General features: G+C 31.5%; 1 protein-coding gene across 1 annotated transcript; it reads right to left on the minus strand.

The window, feature by feature from the left end:
* Window positions 1-4,001: 4,001 nt before the first annotated feature.
* Window positions 4,002-11,817, minus strand: LOC125064095 (cytochrome P450 4c3-like). The gene is made up of 10 exons (XM_047670883.1): window positions 11,661-11,817; window positions 10,366-10,455; window positions 9,157-9,267; window positions 8,736-8,921; window positions 8,041-8,237; window positions 7,898-7,967; window positions 7,236-7,437; window positions 6,362-6,510; window positions 4,621-4,806; window positions 4,002-4,174 (listed from the first exon to the last, which is right to left on the minus strand). Exons 1-10 carry the CDS (start codon window positions 11,815-11,817, stop codon window positions 4,002-4,004), a joined length of 1,521 nt encoding a protein of 506 aa, XP_047526839.1.
* Between the last annotated feature and the right edge of the window lie 9,092 nt (window positions 11,818-20,909).

Raw genomic sequence — 20,909 nt, forward strand, 5'->3', positions numbered from 1 at the left:
CTGACAGAGAAGTATGGAAGAAGTAGACATGCTGCGCCGACCCCAAGTAAAATTGGGATAAGGGCAGGAAGATGAATTTGTTTGATTAAATGTAAATGGGTCGCTACAGATATGCTAAAATGAACACGAATACAATCTCAAATCATACTGATTTATAGGAATTATAATTGATATTTTAATTTAAATAATTTTATATATCGTAAGTGGAGGTACCTACACCAACGTGTTGACAATAAATATTTATAGTACTATAAAAACAAGGCAAATAAAATATATCACTATGAATATATACTAATTTATATATTTTTATATTAATTTGATTATTTCTTTAGTCTAGATAGTAGGTACATCATGGTCAACTCGATATTAACTCGAGAATATGTAGTTATAATTTTCTCGCCTTTGTTATAATTTTTCCATGTCACATATTCGCATCGTGGGTCAAAAAATGTTTTAACTTTAAAAGGCAACAATATCATCTCCATAGTTTAAATCTAGAATATTTACAAAAAATAACAGTAGCAAAGTAATACAATTCTACAAAAAACTTATGTTTATAACTGGAATAGATCGTAAATATTTAATTATTATATTCTAACATTTTTTAAATAGGTATAGTTGTTATTACGGTCACAAATCCATTCATTTATCCAGGTCATTTATATTTTTAAACCCGTTTTTAATAATACAACGTTTGACATTTTAAGAATTAATAATATCTTTATATTTAGTATACCGACCAGTATAAGCTTCAATTTCTCTCACACACTAAATGCTTGCGCGCCACCACAAGTCCGTGAGAGAGACAAAGTGCGTCACGTCTGAATTCTAAAATCCTGCCCCTACGCCTTACTAGGCTCAAGCCTGCTAGCAGGATACTATTATTAAAGACAGACTTCGAAACACTGGCTCGTATAGCTAGAATTACCACAACTCCGCAGAGCTGGCCGTGGCCGAAAATATTCATTTCAAGTATGAAATGAATATTTATATATATTCATTTCAAGTATGGATGAGTACATCCAAAACATAAAAATTTATGAAAAGCTAATCCGATAACGACATCTAGCGACATACTGTTCACAAGAAGACGCAAGGAAAAGCGACATCTGTCTTCGATAAAGCGAAATGCTAGCAAAGAGATCACTGTCGTCGATATATCAGCATTGCTTTCAATAGAGAGGGCGTCCCATGCCTCAAATAGAAAAAAGTTTTTCTAGAAAAAATAACTAAAATTAGATAAACGAGTTACAGAAAAGATACAGAGAAGTATCACTGAATAGATCAAAATTTAAAACTAGTGCAAGAGGAACTGGAACTAATCATGGGAACTAACTCCACACATGACAAAATAATTATTGACAGAAAAACACATTAGGCAAAGCAATGCGATATTTTTCGGGGTAGAAAAAGGTAATAAAATATATTAAGAAAGCCTAGCGTTTCGCCAATAATTAAAGACACGCTAAAGCTAGAATGTAACAGATGGGAACTAGTGAAAATGAAAAACTAGTAACAGGAAGATATGACTTCGGACAAAGGAACGGTTTAGGGAAAAGGTTCATAAAGACGCCACGCCTTTTCAGCTTTGACAGCCTATCAAGACATATAAATACACTGAAAGTATAGCTTTCTACGAACTATCTACTATTCTGTTTTTGAAAGAATTGAGAAGAAAAAAGGATAATTATTTTTTCGAGACGGCATGTGGTAGTCAAAGGTGTCAGTATCAAACCTATGAAATGAATATCACTAATATTCAAAATCAAATTAGATAAAAAATAGAATAATAAAAAAGTTTCATAGAATCCGTAATAATCATTATAAGCTTACCTTTACGTCTCGTGTGCTTGTATGTATAACGCCAAGTTTTCGACTCCGCAATCAAAAGCCTTCTTGGGGCAAGGTGTTCGGTTAAATAATAACATTCTAAAGATTTGCCGAATAATGAATCCAAATCATTTGTTAAAAAATAATAATAAATAAAGCAAATTATTCAAAACAAGACTATAAAGATGACAAAAAAGCATGAATCTAATATTGTTGACTTTCAGACAGGCTATTATGTAAATGTATTAATTATATTTAATAAATAATAACGTAATGTATATCAAATGTTAGAAAAGAGTAACTACTGAGTTTTTTGGCGGTTCTTCTCGGTGGTATATAGTAATATAGTTATTAATTATAATGATAAAGTACTTGGAACAGTTTATTTGAATAAAGTGCATTTTAATTTTGATTCTTAAGCAACAATTAATTACTATTATATTCTAAACCAGAAACCTGTTGACAATTTTGGACATTATTATTTTACACCAGACGTATTATTTAATTTGTACTACTTGCAACACTTTAAAGAGTATATTGACTCTTTCTTACTTATATCAAAACTATATGTTTTGATATAAGTGGTGTCTTCCTCTCTTATTAATTATTAGAAAGTAGTTGACCAATGTACGACATGAAGTTTTCGCGCCATTTTGAAAAACTTATTGTATAAATGTCGCAGTTCTCAGTAGCAGTAAAGATTTAAATAATTAATTAATTATAAATATGTGAATATGATGAGTAAAAAGAGTTCCTTAATATTTCAAAGTTAAAAGTTTAATAGTGTGATGTGACTACAAGTTATCCCGGAGTTTGGGGGTAAGCGTAGAATATAATTGATATAGGTATACCTATTATATTTTCAACTATGATCTATCTGAAACAAACTAAACTCTTTAAACAAAATTTAATTTAATTTTTAAGCGGCACCCGCACTCAAGGTAATAATAGCGAGGATTTCCACATAATTTTTTTGAACCTTCGAACTATGGATATAGATATTTAATTTATTTATTTAGGATAAATATATGAAAATTTTTACAAATTGTGATTGCTATGACGACTTAGAGCATTAAGACCAATGCTCATTATAATCTAAGGAAAAAATAATTCCAAAACATCTATTTCAAAAAAAAAATTTATATCAAAATTCTGCATTGCCAAGTATTAATATACCTACTTACATTTACTGGGAATTTGGAAAAATATGGCATACAAGTTAAAGTAGGCATATTGTGCATTTTTTTATATAATTCTAGCCAACAATTTTAAAATATCTCATAAAAAAATACAACAACATTTATTTGAGACTTAGTACAACATGTATCAATTATTAGGGAAAATTATCAAATAGTTTAAATATATAGAACCATAAGTAGGAAAATATATGCTTACAATCAAACAGGTTTATTAAATGCACTTTTATAATTAAATCATATTTTAAAAGGGATTCATTAACTAAAATATTTCTTTAACACATTGTTGGAAATAATGGACCAGAAAAATTATGATATCCTGTTAACCAGTAGTCTTATTTGTTGTTGTTTAATTGTTAAAGAACTAGTTGGTATAAATTTAAATTAGTATAATTTAGGTAAGATAAAAAAATAATATAACTGAGCTTTGATAATTTTATTCAATTTTTAACAAAAGAATTTCATGGAAACTCCTATATATAAAAAATATAATATTACATTAAAATTTCATATATCATAATGTTATTTACCAAAACAAGTAACCTTTACCACATAACGGCACACATTATTTGAGTAAGTGTGAAAAATATTTAATGCCCATTGAAGCGGACGGGTAACTGCTGTATTGTATTATCAAGTGAGAAGGATTGGTAAGAATATTGTTTTTTGTTAGTATATCACTCCACACATAGTTATACTAAAATAATATGGAGATTTAATCATATTTAATATTATTTTTTCATATAGAAACCTAGACCTATATCACTACGTAAATGGGTGGCTATGTAGGACAACTGCATTTTGATTTATTTGATTTTCATGTGAAACTATAACAAATATTGCATTAAAAGTTAATATAATATAATCCGAGATAAGACAGACTTCCATGGAAAAAGTTAAATTCTGTCTACTATAATATATATATGTCGCTACTGCAGTGAGATTTATGTTAACAAAAACATCTATGTCGACAGTTCAAATTTTTCTCTTTTCCAAAGAAACTTGGTAGTCGTCAACAGCCTTCAGCATAAGGTTCAGTTTCACTTTGATTTGAGGTATCGGACCTTTCTCTGGTGCTCCGATGACTTTATAATTACGAAGTAGGGTCGATAGTGACGTCTTGATCGACGTGTAAGCGAATTGGGTAGCTGAAAAAGAAAATGCTTTACAGTTTATACAATGTTATATAAAAATCCGCTGCATCAAATTTTACGAAAAATAATCGTCTTAATCAACAGGGTTTCTTATGCGACAGGTAATATTACACTGATGAGAATATCATCATTGGTTCTTAAGTCATGCCAACATAATAAATTCACGAACATAAATACATCAAATACATTGATATTCACACACGACCCTGATTAAAACACCGAATCAATTTCTAGGCATAGGGATTTATTATGGTTAAATCCGAAACCTTCTCCAAGTGGAATAAAATTATTGGATAAAATATTAGGTTGTAAAATAATTGGTTCTCTTGGATAAAATGTATTAAAATAAATGTTTTTGAAAGGCAATTTAAATTAACTAAAAATAACTACAACGCATATAATCATATCAATGTCATAATTTTCTATTTAATTATACAAACCGACACAGTTTCTTGGCCCATTACTGAATGGCATAAAAGAACAGGCATGTTTCAAATTCAGACGCTCTGGAAGGAACCTGTCCGGATCAAAGTGTTCGGCATCCGGACCCCAGTACTTTGGATCACGGTGACATCCCCAAATAGACACCAATATACCTGAACCACCGGGCAATACTCGCCCAGACGCTAAAACAAAATAATACAAAAAAAAGTTTTTTTTTTTTTATTTATAAAACGACTCTGCTTGATGAGTTTATATATATATGTTTAGAATGTTGAAGAGATGTCCGAAGGTGAAATTCAGCAGCCGGGATTAATTCAAACAATTCCTCGGAATATTCCCCGTAAAAAAATCCGTGGAAGATGCAGAGTGGCGATGGGCTGACGTGAAATACTGTCTGGCCTTGCTGAACACACCGATCTTTTTTTATGCCAGATTGTTTTTACGTTCCAATTGACCACGGTACTGAACGAGGCTCGAGTCATCAACTCCAAGTATTCCGTTGTGCGGCTGTGGCGGCTATCAGAATGTTCTCAAAACGAAGAGATACGACAAATGGTGATTTTTATCGGTTAGCGCGCAAACTTGCGCCTTTTTTGGCCCGAAGTGGAATAGGTTTAGCCGGCCCCGGTCCGACATTGTTTAACGAAGACTCGATTTCAGACAAGTTTGTTCCGGTATTCGTCGACGTTTTCCCGAGCAATATTAGCACGGTCGTTGTATAAGGTATCTACGGTACTGTCTTCTGCATAGCAGTGAATGTTTCTGATTTGCAATAAGTCATTGATATGCAGAAGACACAGATCGGGTAATAGAACGCAGCCTGACTTATTTTTAGTAAGCCCTTTCATTTAATACCCATATTGTAGTAATGAATTAAAAAAGTATCTGCCAATTTGGGTGTTCCGCCATGCAGAATTTAGAATGACGTCATACAGTCAACAATGCATTTTCATTGCGAATTGAATTAACAATTTCTATGTATGTTATATTAAAATTTAAACAATGGAATAAAAAATATAAACAATACATTATGTGTGAAGTTAAAAATGTGTGAAGCTTGTACATATTTATTTCAATGCAGAATAATAAAATTTAATTGTACATAAAAATAATTGTAAAACAGATAAAATCTAATTTTTTTGCAGAATGACGTAGGTTTAATCTGTATTTTGATCTTTCGGTGGCTTTACATTTAATTCATTATTTCAATTTTGGTGGTGTATTATATTTTTGATATTTAAAAGTGACCCTTCTTTCGTAAAGCGGGAGAGGTAAACTGCTTCAGCAGTAGTTCCAAGTCTACCGAAATGTTGGGCAAAGGACGGTTATCTCGGTAAAGTTAATAAATTCTCCACTGTTAGGGTTTATTTTTTTTGTATATTGATGACAGCCTATAATATACGCGCGACATATTTTAGCGCTTAAATACATGTGTTCGCAAACAAATATTATATATAAAAAAATTAATGATTACATAAAAATTCTTAAAGCTTTCCGGTCATTAAAAATTTGACATGACGGGAAGGAGTTCACGAACAGAATCAACGGCTTTCTGTGCTTTCCGAGACATGGGAGAGTCAACAGTGTCTACTTTCAGCCTTTTCCTTTTTTTAACTATTTACAATTTATTTACCAAATACCTATATATAATAAATTCTTATTAGCTAAACCCAGATCTTGGTTCTTGCAGTTTTATAAGCTATCAACAAGATAATATATCATAATTATAATACTTACGTAACGCAATGTCAGTCTCTATTTTTCGAACGACAAAAGGTACGGGAGGAAAGAGCCTTAGAGATTCTTTAATGACTCTCTCTAAATATTTTAATTTTTGTAAATCATCTTTAACAATTGGCCGTTTTGGGTCTAAAACATCAGATAGCCTGAAACAGAATTCCGATTTTATATCAAACATTTTTTTCATTCAGATAGGCAGTGGAGCACACGTGATCGAATACAAACTAAATTCCTTTATTCAATATAACAAGCATTACACTTACTTATTGATTGTCAAATTACACTACCGAACGAAAATACCCTGATCGGTTGTCAATTTTATTACTATTTACATATATTCAATGTGAAAATATATACCCAGGAGGCGATCGTTTCATTCCCCAGGTGCGCTTTCAATCGTAAATTGTATAATAACCTTCCGCACACAATTTGGCTTCACTTGGATACTGATGGTAAGTGGTACCACTAACAATATTGTCTAAAAAGTTGTGTACTTAGTGCTTGTAATTACACCAGCTAACTTACTATTACAAACGTAACGTAGAAAAAATAAATTTGGTAGAAATATTGTATAAAAGACTATTTTCATTTCAAGGGTATTTTGAATAAATCATTATTTTGTAGGCTTTTAACTTTTTTTTTTCAATACAGGTACATATTCTTGAATTTTTAGGCAATGATTACTATTTAAAATGCTAAATTAACTTAAGAAGTTAACTATAAATAATTAACTAATATTTAATAACTGTATTCTTAATGTTTAGTTATATCGATCAAATTAAATAATAGTGCGTGCATCTATACCTAATTCTAACGTAACTCTTATTTCTGCTTATTCAACAATACGTACATAAAACATATGCGTACTTACTCTTCATATACTTTTTCTTGTATTTCTGGATACCTAGCCAGCAACTGTAAGGTGAATCCTAAACAAGCGGCAGTGGTATCTGTGCCAGCAATAGTCAAAGTCAGAATTTCCTCACGTAGTTCAAGATCTGTGTATCCTTTTTCACTTCCAGAGAGATATATTAATAGGTCAAGTAAATTCTTCCTTTGATAATCCTCTAAATCTGTAAATTATAGAAAACTACAAGGACACGCTGTGCAGGCCGTTGGCGCAAATCATGTTCAAGCGAAATCCGCTTATTGATTATTATAATCTGATTTATTTACAAGATTAGTATAAAATAAGAAATTCACATGTTCTTGCGTACAGTAAACTTAGATTCATGATAACGTAAAGTAATGAATAATTAATATTACGTATAAACCAAAAAAATATATTCGTTAAACAATCTGTTGACTTTATATAAGTCTTAAAACAGTAAAGATTTACGACTTGGGAACATTTGTCAGATAAATCTGAAAAATATAAATTATAAAGAAATATCTTGACTGAGGTGTCCAAAAAGTATATAGGAAATTTGTTACTCGTGATTTTGGTTAAAAACAAAGACACTAAACCCCGATTATCATTAAATGAATTACATATCATAATGTTTAATATTATATTTGGATCAACATACGTACTGTAATGGACAACGGCTTTCGGCTGAAGGTTTTTGTCTTTCTTTAATTCGGCTCGTTTCTTTTGTATTACCTATTAATTTAATAATACGTTAATGTATACTTATTTTATAAAGTAAAACTCGATAATGCTTATAGAAACTTACATCATCTGTAAAATCGTGTAAGATTTTGATTCCCGCCTCATGTTTTGAATATTGTGGAAATAATTTAAACAGCCAGTCAGGTTGTAACCATAAATGACAAGTTCTTTTACATACAATGTCCATAAGTAAATTTAGTGACGTCAGAAACGGTGTATTCGAATCGTTCTGCGCATTAATTTTAACCCCCATTGCTGTTTCTAAAAACAAAATATGAATATCTTATAATTAAATTCACATAAATATAAAGACTTTAAAGCTTGATTCGCTGAATAAGTATCGTAAAATCCAATTAAGAGTTTTAATATTGTGTTAATTTCTTCCATCAATACATACATACTTAACGTGAGCATCAAATTACATATACCGTTGAGGATCTAACAACTAGTGAGTAGATCACCGTTAAGTGGGTTTTAAAAGCATTTCCAAGAAGTTTGTATCAGGCAGGTAAATCTTCCTACAAAATCGTTTTTTTAAACAGCGTCTACACTACACCTTAAAATGAGATAATGGCAAGCGAATACTAATGATAAATACGCTGATTTTGCTCAATGCAGTAGACGTAGTCGGTCAGTCTTGGCCGGTAGGAAATTTTTAAGAAGTTATGAATGGCTTCGCACATACATAATTACTAGAATTGATTCTAAGACGTGACAAGCGTGAACTTCATGCTCTAATATTGTAATAATGTAACTTACCACAAACTGAATCCAAAGTATAAGCACTTAAAAATGGATAAATACTGAAATAACCTATTCCAGCTTTTTTTGACAATTTTTCTAAAAGATTCGCGCTATGTTCCGAAAAAACTTCAAAAAAATTTTCTATTATTTTTGGGGTAAAAGCTGGAATCATGATCTTTCTGCGCCGTCTCCATATCGAAACTAAAAATAAGAGAACAATTGCATTTTTTGGACAACATTATATATTTAAGTAAGAAAAATAATTAACAGATATCTCCTTTTGAGGAGAAGGTTTATGGGTAATTTCACCACGCTGCTCCATTGCGGACTGATGAATAACACTTGTAAAATGTCGCCTTGTAACCACTAGGCTATCTCGCCCCTGAGCTTTACTATTCATTGCATTTGCATTGCATTACATTAATTTAAAACTTACCTGGTGCAAAAATACCGCCAAAACCGATGATCTTTTGCAAAAATCTATGTACGTCATCTTTTTCAAGGCTGTTTTTCAGTATCATCTCTAAATCGACAGGATTGCATATTACTGTTGAGAAAATATGTGACTATTCTGTATTAATTCTTATCCATATAAAAATCCTAAGAAATATCAGGCTAAATAGAGGGAACTAAAGAGATAATTATTTCAACGAACAACACCTTATGAGAAATGTACCTAAGTCCGGAATTGTCATAAATTTGATGATGATGACCAACCTTCTACTCTTAACTGATTTTGGGCTCAATTGAGACTAGCCAACTGCGCAGGACATATTAAAGTGCACAAGCATGTGCACAACTCTATATGTCTTCAATCTGAAAATCCGAATTAATATGGTTCTGTGAAATGACGATTCAAAAGTGCTTGTAGGAGCCTACTTGAATAAAGTATATTTTTATTATGACAAGAAATATTGCCGGCGCAAATCTAAAGGCATTATACGTGCTTTCTGAGGCGAGGGAGTGTACAAACTACAAAATTTATATGCCCACGCTTGTGCGATATAAAATCACCTGCACAGTTACCAAGTCTCTTAAAAAACGGCTGTTACGACGTATTCAGTAAAAAACTAAGCTTATTACTCTATGTAAGGACTGATATTCCTATACTCTATCCCAACCATAACATAATAGCAATTAGACACGATATTATTGTTGAGAGCTTGATTAATCTATTATATTAACTATGGATTTTAGAAAAACGTGATCGGAAATTCGGAAGTAAAATTAAAATGGAAATAAATAGTTAAGTGTAAATAAAGATATATTAATCATAAACTCTTAGTAGTAGTTCACAATATAGCTGATTTATTAGCAAATCGCATGAAATACGTAAATCTAAGATTTGTTTAACGTTTTTCCTACTTTTATTGGTATATAAAATGATATATATTTATTAATTTTAATATAAATTTTTTAATGCCAATGTATAGCCCATACATTGCTTATGTTTGTGACCGGAGTTGACCACTTCTTGACTTACAGAGTTTAGTATACAATACGCATTTCCTACTTTGTTAAAAATATTATTAAGTTAGATTTAAATATAAGTTTATTTATTAAAACTAAGGAAGTGGACAATTAGATAGGACACCAAATATTTCCTTTCATAAATAAAAAATAATAATAATTAAATAACGCTTACCGAAGTAAAGAAGGTGATTCAACCAGCATTTGCTTATGCCGTCGTTTTCCATAGCTGAGTAGCTGAATCTTTGTAATGAGAACATTATATCTGAAATCAAATATTAATTAATATCTAATTTTACGTTCAAGAAATTCGATTCTACAAAATTAAATTAAATTTATTGGTCAAATAATATATATTATTCAAAATTTATAATAGCTCCGTACATGATTGCTGGTAGCATTTTCTTTTTCAATCTGTATTCTGATACTCTACGATACCAGTCCTCTTAGTAAAAGCTAGAACAAGCTTGGTGAAGAGAAATAGAGTGTTATATGTTTAAGAAATATTAGATGATCATATTTTCTATTGTTAAAAGATAGACGTTAATTAAAAACGAACTAATACGCGGTATAGATTTTGGGCCTTACTAAAACTTTGTTTAGGAGTTGTGTATTTAAACAATGATTTATTTCTGTGTCATTGAACCGATATACAAAAAAGAAGACATAATCAACCTCGTAACAAAACATCGAATACACCACCCGGCCACGATTGCATTCCTTATATCGCCAAAAAATGTCCAACGGTTCGTATACATCTCTTATTGTGTGATTATTGATTGCTGAAGCAGAGTCTTTCAAAGTAAGGGAAAATTTACTACGATATTTAGGTAAATTTTCTTAGAGATATTTGTTATAGATGATTTCTTAAATCACCTCATTAAGGTGGACCGTTGAGCAATATCAATGTATGTGTCAAAATATTCTCATAAAAGCATAAATAATTGTTTGTTTGTTTAAAATTGTAGAAACCACTAAACTAAGAAGTTAACAGTTTGAATTTTAATGATCGCTAATTAATGCAAATAAAAATAATTATATTTTATTACTTCAATAACGTATAATTTCAATTTTGTATAATTTATTTGTTTTTTTTTTTTTTTATTCGTTAAACTACTTTTACGTGTATAAAGTAGGGAAGACTAATACATATAGCTAAAATTTGTGTAAAATGTTGAGTCGAAAAGAGGCCGGCTTAGTGTAGCTGCGTCAAAACGCAGCACTGGTTTTCAGCAAATAATTTCAACAAATAAAAAATAGTATTTTTTAAATAAAATATCAAGTATAAGTAACTGTGAATTTAAGAAAAAAAAAAAAACAAAAAACAAATGAAGAAATCAAAAAAAGGAAGAGTAAATCATTTTGATAAAAAATAAATGTTTAGCGACGATAAAGCGAAAATTGCTAGTTATTGTATTAAATGGCAGGCTGTAAATTATCTAAGAAAGTAAAGTAAAATGAAGTATATACCTTCTGTATTACCCGTCAATTGACTCGCTATTCCTATAACGGGCAACTCGCCACTCGGCGCAGGAATGACCGAAGCCAGCTTATACATTCTTCTCCTTCGATATCTGTACATTATAATCCACAACACAACTACCACAAACAAAGTATAGGCGATCATTTTTAATAAGGAATATTTGAGTACGAATGCCAGGCGAGTATATTTCAGAGTGCGGTAAGCGTATGTGTGAAAATAAATTACCGCTCAAATATATAAGGACAAGACATGACTGACGCTGTATATTTATTATGTACTGTATGATAATTAGTTGTGATGGATATTGCTTTTTTATTAGGGTTCCGTATCCAAGGGGTAAAAACGGGACCCTATTACTAAGACTTCGCTGATTGCCCGTCCGTCTGTCCGTCCGTCTGTCTGTCACCAGGCTGTATCTCAAGAACCGCGATAGTTAGACAGTTAAAATTTTCTCAAATGATGTATTTCTGTTGCCGCTATAACAACATATACTAAAAATAAAAAGCATATTTAAGGGCGATTTTTTCCCCTTTTTTGTTCGATATCAATAATGACAACTTGTATGTACTTGAAACGTTCAACAAATAGTCAGTTGTATTTTTACTTTAATAATAAAAATTTAATAAATATTTAAGGGGGACTCCTATACAAAAAATTTGCCATTGTTTTTACCTACTGCAGTTAACCTAGTCAATGGTGCGGCACTCTTTCAATGGCCGGTTTTTATAGAATCCACGTAACATCCGCGTCTCCGTAGGCGTAAAGTCGTAAGCCGCTGGTCCGGCAACATTCGCAGGATCGCCGGTAGAAGCTGGATGAGGGAAGCATTAGACCGAGCAACGTGGCGCTCTAGGGAAGGCCTATGTCCAGCAGTGGACAGCAGTAGGCTGATGACGTAACATGCATTATCATAAAAAAATAACATCAATGCTTAATATCATCATAGTTATAGCATAACCAGTTAATCCATTAATAAACTCTTATATATTTGGAAATGTTATTTAAAATATTATTATCTAAATAATATTTTTACAAAAAAAATGCAATTGTTAATAATGCAGTCTGATGATTATCCGGTGGTAGAATTCTGGGCTAATCGTCTAGATATCGCTTTATCAATTTGTCTATAAATAAGTTGTACAAATGACAAGACTTATGTAATTCTTTATACCCAAAAGGTATATAACACCTTAGTTCCCGTAGAAAGCAACTTAGTATCGGCTTAAGGAATGGTTAATATTACATCATAAATGTAGTGTGTAATTTCAGTAGTTCGGGATGGCAAAATAAAATACAATGATGTTTCAATCTCTCTCTATATTTTTACAATGATCACAATCAGCCAATTGTTTACCTTATGACAGTTCAATCACTTTTAAAATAAGAAATAGTGTTACATGCCAGTATTAAATGTTATTCCATATAAAATAATATTAACTAAAGTTGTACAAATTATTGATCAATTAATTACAATAATAATTGTATATATTTATAATATGTAATAATAATAATAATGTGATATTATTAATGATATAATTAATTATGATATCCTATGACGTAGCACCGTATTGGTGGCTAGGGCTAGTCTCTAACATGTGTTTGTATCTATGCAATAGATATAATTGTCTAATGTACACAAGTGGAGGGGGTAGTCGTCAATCAGGTTGTCGGGTGTTAGTCACCGTACTGATGGGACGTGCGCCTGCGCCCTATTGCGTTTAGTAGTGAGTCAGTGAGTTGTGAACATTACAATATATATGGGAGGATGTGGTTACTTACCATAAGGTGACCCATTAGAAATTACATAATTCTACATAAAGAAAACGCTTTACCCAATATATATAATAATACAAGGTTAAAAAACGCACCCAGTAACTCTTTCATCTCAGAAGAATGAATGATAGATCAAAACTATGGACTGAAAATCTAAGCGAGAGATATAGAATTCATATTAATATGTAAGAGCCATTACAGATCGTCTTATCTTATATCATACTTTCTCGTCGTATACCCGACGGCATTTCCCATTCATACACCTTATTGGCTATCTAAATGCCTGAAGTTTTCGGTTACCAAATCTAATTTATTTTATTCAAGTATAAAGCATTATTCAAATACGCCTGTTATGATTATGAAACGTTGGGTGATCGTCAGTTCGGTTTGTAAGGGTTGCTCGTCTCACATATGATTAATTACTTTAACGACCTATGTTAGCTAATTTTCTCCTCGGCATTATATTTACAGTCAATAAATTATGTGAATGTTTATATCTCAAAGTAAGTTCCCGAGATAATGCTAACATTTTTGGTTATACATATGTCTATATCATCAAAGTTAATATAGGACAATAACAGATCAAAATAAATAATCGTCCAATGGACCTAAATTCACTTAACCGTATTTTTATAATTTTTTTACAAAAAAAAGAACAAAAAGCTCTTTGTAATTTTTCATAACCTAGGAACGCTATTAAAAATATAGTAAAGTAAGAATAGGAAGTGACGTTGTCCATGTAAAATTATCAAATTTAGTTTTTTTATTTTTTTGTATTATTTAGGGTTTTTGCTATACATATTAATTTTAAACCACCGCCGTATTAAAGCGATCTTTTGCTCCCTTTAATAACAAACCAAAATTACTCAAATATTTCAAGCCGTTTTAGAGTTTTAGCGAGACTAAAAGGAATTGATTTTTACGCATAGAAAATTGTCGAATTATTTTGATGATCTACTCACCTATGTCCTCTACTTATTTACTCTATGGTCGTAGCAAGGAATAAGTTTTTTAGTTAGAAACCTCCATATTTTTAACTACAATAAAGACGTAAACTCCTGATGAGATTTAATGTTCTTATTAAACGTTTTATTTAATTTGCCAAAAACGGCGACAAAATAATGGCATACAAACTTTTATCCTCCATTTTACTCTTACAAAATTAATTCCTTTAATAACAGATACCTCAAAACAAATTTCAATTTTCTCTTAAACATCGAACGTCTAAACTTCAATTTATATTTACCCAAAGTTACAATTTGTAAAAAAGAAAACTTATTGTACAATAATAGTAAAACAAAAATGTATGAAATGTTTTTATTCTTCAATAAAAATAAAACTATCTAGTAATATACTATAATGTGATATTGTGGTCATAATACAGATCAACTACGTAGATATGACATGCTACAAATAGCCATCAATTGCACCTGTATACAATAACAATTTTATAATTGCGTGCCACTTATGAAAGCTAAATATGTCAAGCTTTTTTTATATATTTTATGTGTAGGCGGACGTGCAAATGAGCCATCAGATGGTAAGCGGTCACCACCGCCCATAGAAAATGGCGTAGGCGTAATATTAATCATTCCTTATATCGCTAATGCGCCGCCAACCTTGGGAAAAAAAATATTATTTCCCTTGTGCTTGTACTTACGCTCACTCACACATGAAACCGAAATACAACAATACTGAGCTGTTTGGCGGAAGAATATATGTTAAGTGAGTGGTACCTACCCGGTTGGGCTTGCACAAAGTTAGTAGGAGTTTCTTTATAAACAATGCTATAAAATCATATAAATAGCAAAATATTAATCAATTTATTAATCAAAATATAAAATTCGAGAATGTGCCATTGGACTATAAAAGAAAGATGTAATTATTAGATTTTCCCTAACAGACTCAGGCGACCTATGCACGTCCTGAACGACGAAGACGATAGCTTCATTATCGCAAATGCGCCATTAGTAGTAAGGAAAACAACCACCACACTACACAACTCACACTCACAGCGTTTCCGCCGGCGGAAACGAGGACCCAGATTGGCGACGTCACGGAGGCGGCCGTGACGTCAGTAAATTCTATCAGTGCTTAAATTCACACCCCACCGACTACGTTCTAAGCCGAGGTGCGATCTCATAGGGGACACCCTCAGGACGAACGTCACTCTCGAGCCCAAAAGGGTTCACTCTAAGGCAGAGTCTTAACACTCGCCCCAACGTTCGGTGACGCTGTAAAGACCAGTAGGGCCAACAGCAATACACAACCATGATACAAAAAAAAATTAGATTTTAAGTTCGACTAATTTTATATATTAGAGTACAGCAGCTGAGGGTGTAGGTCCCACTACTGATTACAGCCCGTTAAAAATACGGTTTGGAGCTATTGAGTTTAATATCTGAATTCGAATGAATTTTATCCAACTCAACTAAGTTTGATTCAAATAATAATCACGTGGAATTATTCATAGTTCAGCAGGAATTTAATAATAAGAATATCAAGAGACAAGAAAGTCAAGAACTTTTCTCTTAAAAGTGCAACCTTCACAAATGTGAGTGCCCAAAGTGAGTTACAAAACACGTTATATAACGAGTTAGCTACGCATGTCTCTGATCCCTTGATGACCCTAAAATTATTCAAATCCATATGAATTAACATAATAAGGTGAAAAAATACATAAAATTATTAAATTTAGTAACAAAACTAAAAAATATCACAGCATTTACAAAATGCAAAAAGACCGGTTACATTTGATGAATTACAATGATTGAATCGTGTGATAAGAAATAACAAAAAAATAATTATGTAGTTGTTGTTAGTTGTTCTATAGCATGTCGATGCTATAAAACAACTACAATTAAAAATTCCTAGCCTACAGAGGTTTCTAAAATTTGTATATAAAAAGTATGGCTTGGCACAAAAACAAATAATCGAGTATATTCATACATGCAGTCAACAATCTCCTTAAGCTAAGCATCTCTAACTTGAAAAAAATTGCAATTTTTTTTTACTTATAACTGTTTACATACTCAATAATTTAAAAACAAAAGATATACGAATTTATAATTAGTACATTTCCATATTCACATATCTAAACAGATGCATAGAATTTTCATTTTTATAAAAAGTGTATGCTTATATAATTTGACTCCACACTATAGCAATGATTTTATGTATTTTGACATAAATAAAATAATTAATAGATTTAAGTTGAAAGAGGGTACTAATAAAATTCAAAAGACAAATAGGTAACCTCTACACTTTTAATATTAAACAATTATTTTATATGTAATGATACCAAGGATAATGTTTGTAATAAAAAAATAATAATAATATATTAACTCTCTTAAAAGTGAAGACATTAAAATTCCTAGTTCAAACTAAACAAAATTACAAAATCTAGCCTTCGTACATAAATATTATACATCGAAATATTCAGAGCAAAGATCATGAAATAGAATTATTTGTGTTGTGTGTGTGTGTGTGTGTGTGTGTGTGTGTGTGTGTGTGTGTGTGTGTGTGTGTGTGTGTGTGAGTGTTATAAAATTCATATATTTGGTTTTACAGAGCACTGAATTAAAAGATTTGATATTTTCAAAATATATAAAATTTTAAACTGTCAAGTATACTGTTAATAGGGATCGCTAACCGTGTTGGCTTATTAATATTAATGCGAAAAGACATGGCGCTCCATCGAACGTACTGTTGAACTATCCTGCATGGAAATTCCACAGTACCACCGGGATATTTTTACTTATTTGAGACCACTATGACGGATAGGAGGACTGACATACACATATTTAATGAGAACCGACTCGAATAACCAACAAGACTTCTACGTGTATAGACAATGTGTTTTGTAACTAAAATTTATTTATATATTTCAATTATCAAAACTAGTCGTAGACGATTGATTAAAAGATCACTAAACAAGCGCCAGGTGTGTTGACAATACATAAAGATACAGTCGTATTTATAACATCTGAAAAAGTACGTAATGCGTACTACCTATAATTATGTACTGTCAGGGTAAGAAAAGGTTCGTCACCTTAAGATCTTTTTTCGTGTGCTCAGTATGAGCGATAATCTGCTTTACCGATTGAGTATGACATATTGCGTCACAATGTCATCATAAGTCGCATCTAGCAAAGAGTAAAATAGCGTTTAAAAGCTATAATAATAATAAGATAGAGTAAAATAATATATACTCGCATCTAGTAAGCCTCTAATTGTTCCGGTTGGCTGTCGGTCGCCGTGAATCGGGATGATAATTACAAATAACTTTTCACGAAACCTCATAGCCCTTCGTGAATGCTCGTGTAACATTGGACATTAGAACATTGTCTTGTCTTTTATAAAAGAGAGTACATAGTAGTAATCCTACTTCCTACTAATATTATAAACAGGAAAGCGAAAGTTTGTGTGTATGGATCTGGCTGATTTCTCTAGGATGTATGTTTGTTACTCTTTCACGTAAAAATTACTGAACGGATTTGGATACAATTTGGCACACTGATAGAATATGTACTGGAATAATATAGGACACTTTTTATCCCAGAAAAACATAAAATTTCTCTGGAACGCGAGTGAAACCACAGGAAGGAAGTAGTACATAAAATAGCAAAAATAAATAGTAATTATGGTAAAATTTATTCATTTAAACAAATCTTATTTTATTAAAAACGAGTGTATCCGTCATTCGTATCAATCACAGCTTGTAGTCGCTGTCGCATTGAACCAACAAGGCGAGAGTATATTTCGATTCCTCTGAAGCCCTTCCAGACACTTCGGCAATGTTCTACGACAGCTGCTTTGGTTCTATCGTTATTCACACTCATTTATACACTCATCCACGTCACATCATTACATTAACCGTCACTTAAAATAACGGCCGAATAATATTACAAGCGTTTTTATTCTAAGATTGCAAGATATTGCAAGAAAATATATGACAATGAGAGACTTTGACAATTCAGTAGAAGATATCATATCTAATTAAAATTTGTAATGACAAATTAGGCCATAAAAAAGTTTTTATGTTGATATGACACTAGACGTAGTCCAAAGATGTTACACTATTTTGAACCCAGTTATCATACTATGTTAGTTTAATTTTATATGCAGTTGTCTGTTTAGTGCTTTAGATTCAAAAGGTACTAAGAGTTTACGACTTGATAAAGGAATGAATTTGAAAACTGACGAAGGTTTTCTTACTCTGACTGTACCTATAATATAATATTAAGATAAGCCCTGAATTCCGCTGCGTGCTACGCATTGTTTTTGAGTATCACACTACTCTCCTGTCTAAAATAGTAATATCTACAATAATTGCTACTTTTTATGGCCGAGGTTCTCAAAAAATCATCTTTTCCATTCAAATTTCACTTTTATCCATTCGAATGATGAAATATCGTGAATAGGGAGTTTTTTTGGTAAATAAATTCAATACGATGTCATGACCTTTGGGGGCTAAAATAGGAACTTTGTCATTATATTATAAATATTTATTCTATACACTAATAAAACCAAAAAGATCTATTTTGTTTCTATAAAACAAATGTAAGAGTTTTATTTTTATGTCAAGTTATAGTTATCTCATTTATGTACTTAAGGTACACACATAGTTGAAGCCGCCGTCGGAAAGGGGGGGGACAATTCTACTTCTATTCTGATACAACTTCAACTATTCATCACAAAAATTAACTTCAGCTTTATCCTAACCGAGAAACAATTATACTTATCGGTTACAATACGATCACCATTATATTCCGATCCGACTTTGACCGAACTGCAACTGGATTTTGCGTTTTTAACCGACTTCAAAAACGGAGCAGGTTCTCAATTCGAATGTATTTTTTTCGACTGGGTGAACCGATTTTGATGATTCTTATTTTATTTGAAAGCTAGTGCTTCCCGTGTGGTCCTATTAAAATTTTATCTAGTTCTGATAAAATAACATCAATAAAAAAAAACATATAAGTCTTAAATTTGCATTAAGTATATGCGCGACAAATCAACGAATAACTGAAAATCACGTCAACCAATTTTGATGATTCTTTTTTTATTATAAAATATATACTTCAAGGGTAGTTTGGTGAAAGTTTGGTTTGATTCTGAGTATGATATCCATGACAAAGTAACGGCACTCTTCAATTCTGAGAAGCAAATTACCGATACTCGGCCGAATCTCTTATATATATTTGAGTCACAGTAAGGGTGCGATATGTGGCAGAATTTCTAACTGTCTATAATCAAATTTTAATGTGCTTACGTTCGTTGCTGCATTGCAACATGATGTGTGATCTTATGATGTACGACATTATATGTGACCTTCACCGTCGGAAGACAGATTTCGCAGTCTCGTTATTTCCGTCAACGATCTATCATCGTTGGGTCTAATAATTTGTCGGCCTCCAAATCTGATAAATCTATGCCTTCCAAACTTTTGACACGACTTAGTGCAACATATAGTTGCTCTTTTGCAACGTTTTTTTTATTAAGGTAAAAAGGACTAAGGACTTTAACTGCTCAGCTTAATAATAAAGCCGAAACGGTGACTGTTTTCTTTATATTTTCCCTGTTAATTTTTTTTTTCATATAAAGCCGCATTTACGTCTATTTTTGTGCTTTTCGCAAGTCTTTCTTTATCTTAGTCTTAGTTCTTAGTCTTTATCTTTTGATATGCGTTTCTGACTTCGTTTACTTCATTTAAACAGCGCTGTCTCATATAAGCACCACGGTTAGTGGGTCTACCCAAATTAAGAAAAAATAGTTAGAGTAGTTATGTCAAATTCACTAAAATGGCGTGTACTCGTGGCTGACACCGACTCCAAAAATAACAATAATTATATCAATAATTGTATTATGTAATCGTAAATCGACTTTTAAGCAGCCTAATATTTTTCATTTCATTTAACTTAGAACTCTAAAAAATATTTTGATTATTGGTTCATCAGTATATGTTGAGTTAGATTTAAAGTGGGTAGGGACCTACCTATCTTCTTGCGTGGTAAACTCATAGATCGTACCTACATATAAGTGAGTATAAACAGTAAGTGGGTTATTAAGTTGTAGAAGAATACGCAATTATTATTTTTTACTTTTTAGTGCATATTAATTGATTTGAAATAGCAGTATATTGAAGTCGACTTTTTTTTCTGTTAAAATTTTTGTTTATTAGATACTCTACTGGGATGAACTTCAATTTGGTAGTTAAATTGGGGATATGGTAGAGTATTAAAGAGCATTAGAAAGCTATACTCCTTCAAATAATCTCAATAAACATGATTGAAAGTAATGACAAGATCTAGCAGATCTTCGTTTAAAAAAAATCAATTTAACTGCGTGCTTAAAAACTACTAATTATGCGATAGTATTATTGTTTGTAAACACATTTTTATGAAATAATCTTCAGATTCCACTTACAGTCAAGGGTTAAATTGTAACCTTTAGCTGAAGTG

The sequence above is a fragment of the Vanessa atalanta genome, chromosome 5 (genome assembly GCF_905147765.1).
Source record: "Vanessa atalanta chromosome 5, ilVanAtal1.2, whole genome shotgun sequence".
Taxonomy (NCBI): domain Eukaryota; kingdom Metazoa; phylum Arthropoda; class Insecta; order Lepidoptera; family Nymphalidae; genus Vanessa; species Vanessa atalanta.

Bases quoted from the DNA above. Each gene is read 5' to 3' on its own strand.
- LOC125064095 (XM_047670883.1), bottom strand. From the start codon at position 11,817: ATGATCGCCTATACTTTGTTTGTGGTAGTTGTGTTGTGGATTATAATG. The intron at 9,268-10,365 runs GTAAGCGTTATT...TTTTCTCAACAG, and splicing joins GAATCACCTTCTTTACTTCG to TAATATGCAATCCTGTCGAT. The intron at 4,807-6,361 runs GTAAGTATTATA...ATTTTGTTTTAG, and splicing joins AGAGACTGACATTGCGTTAC to CGTCTGGGCGAGTATTGCCC.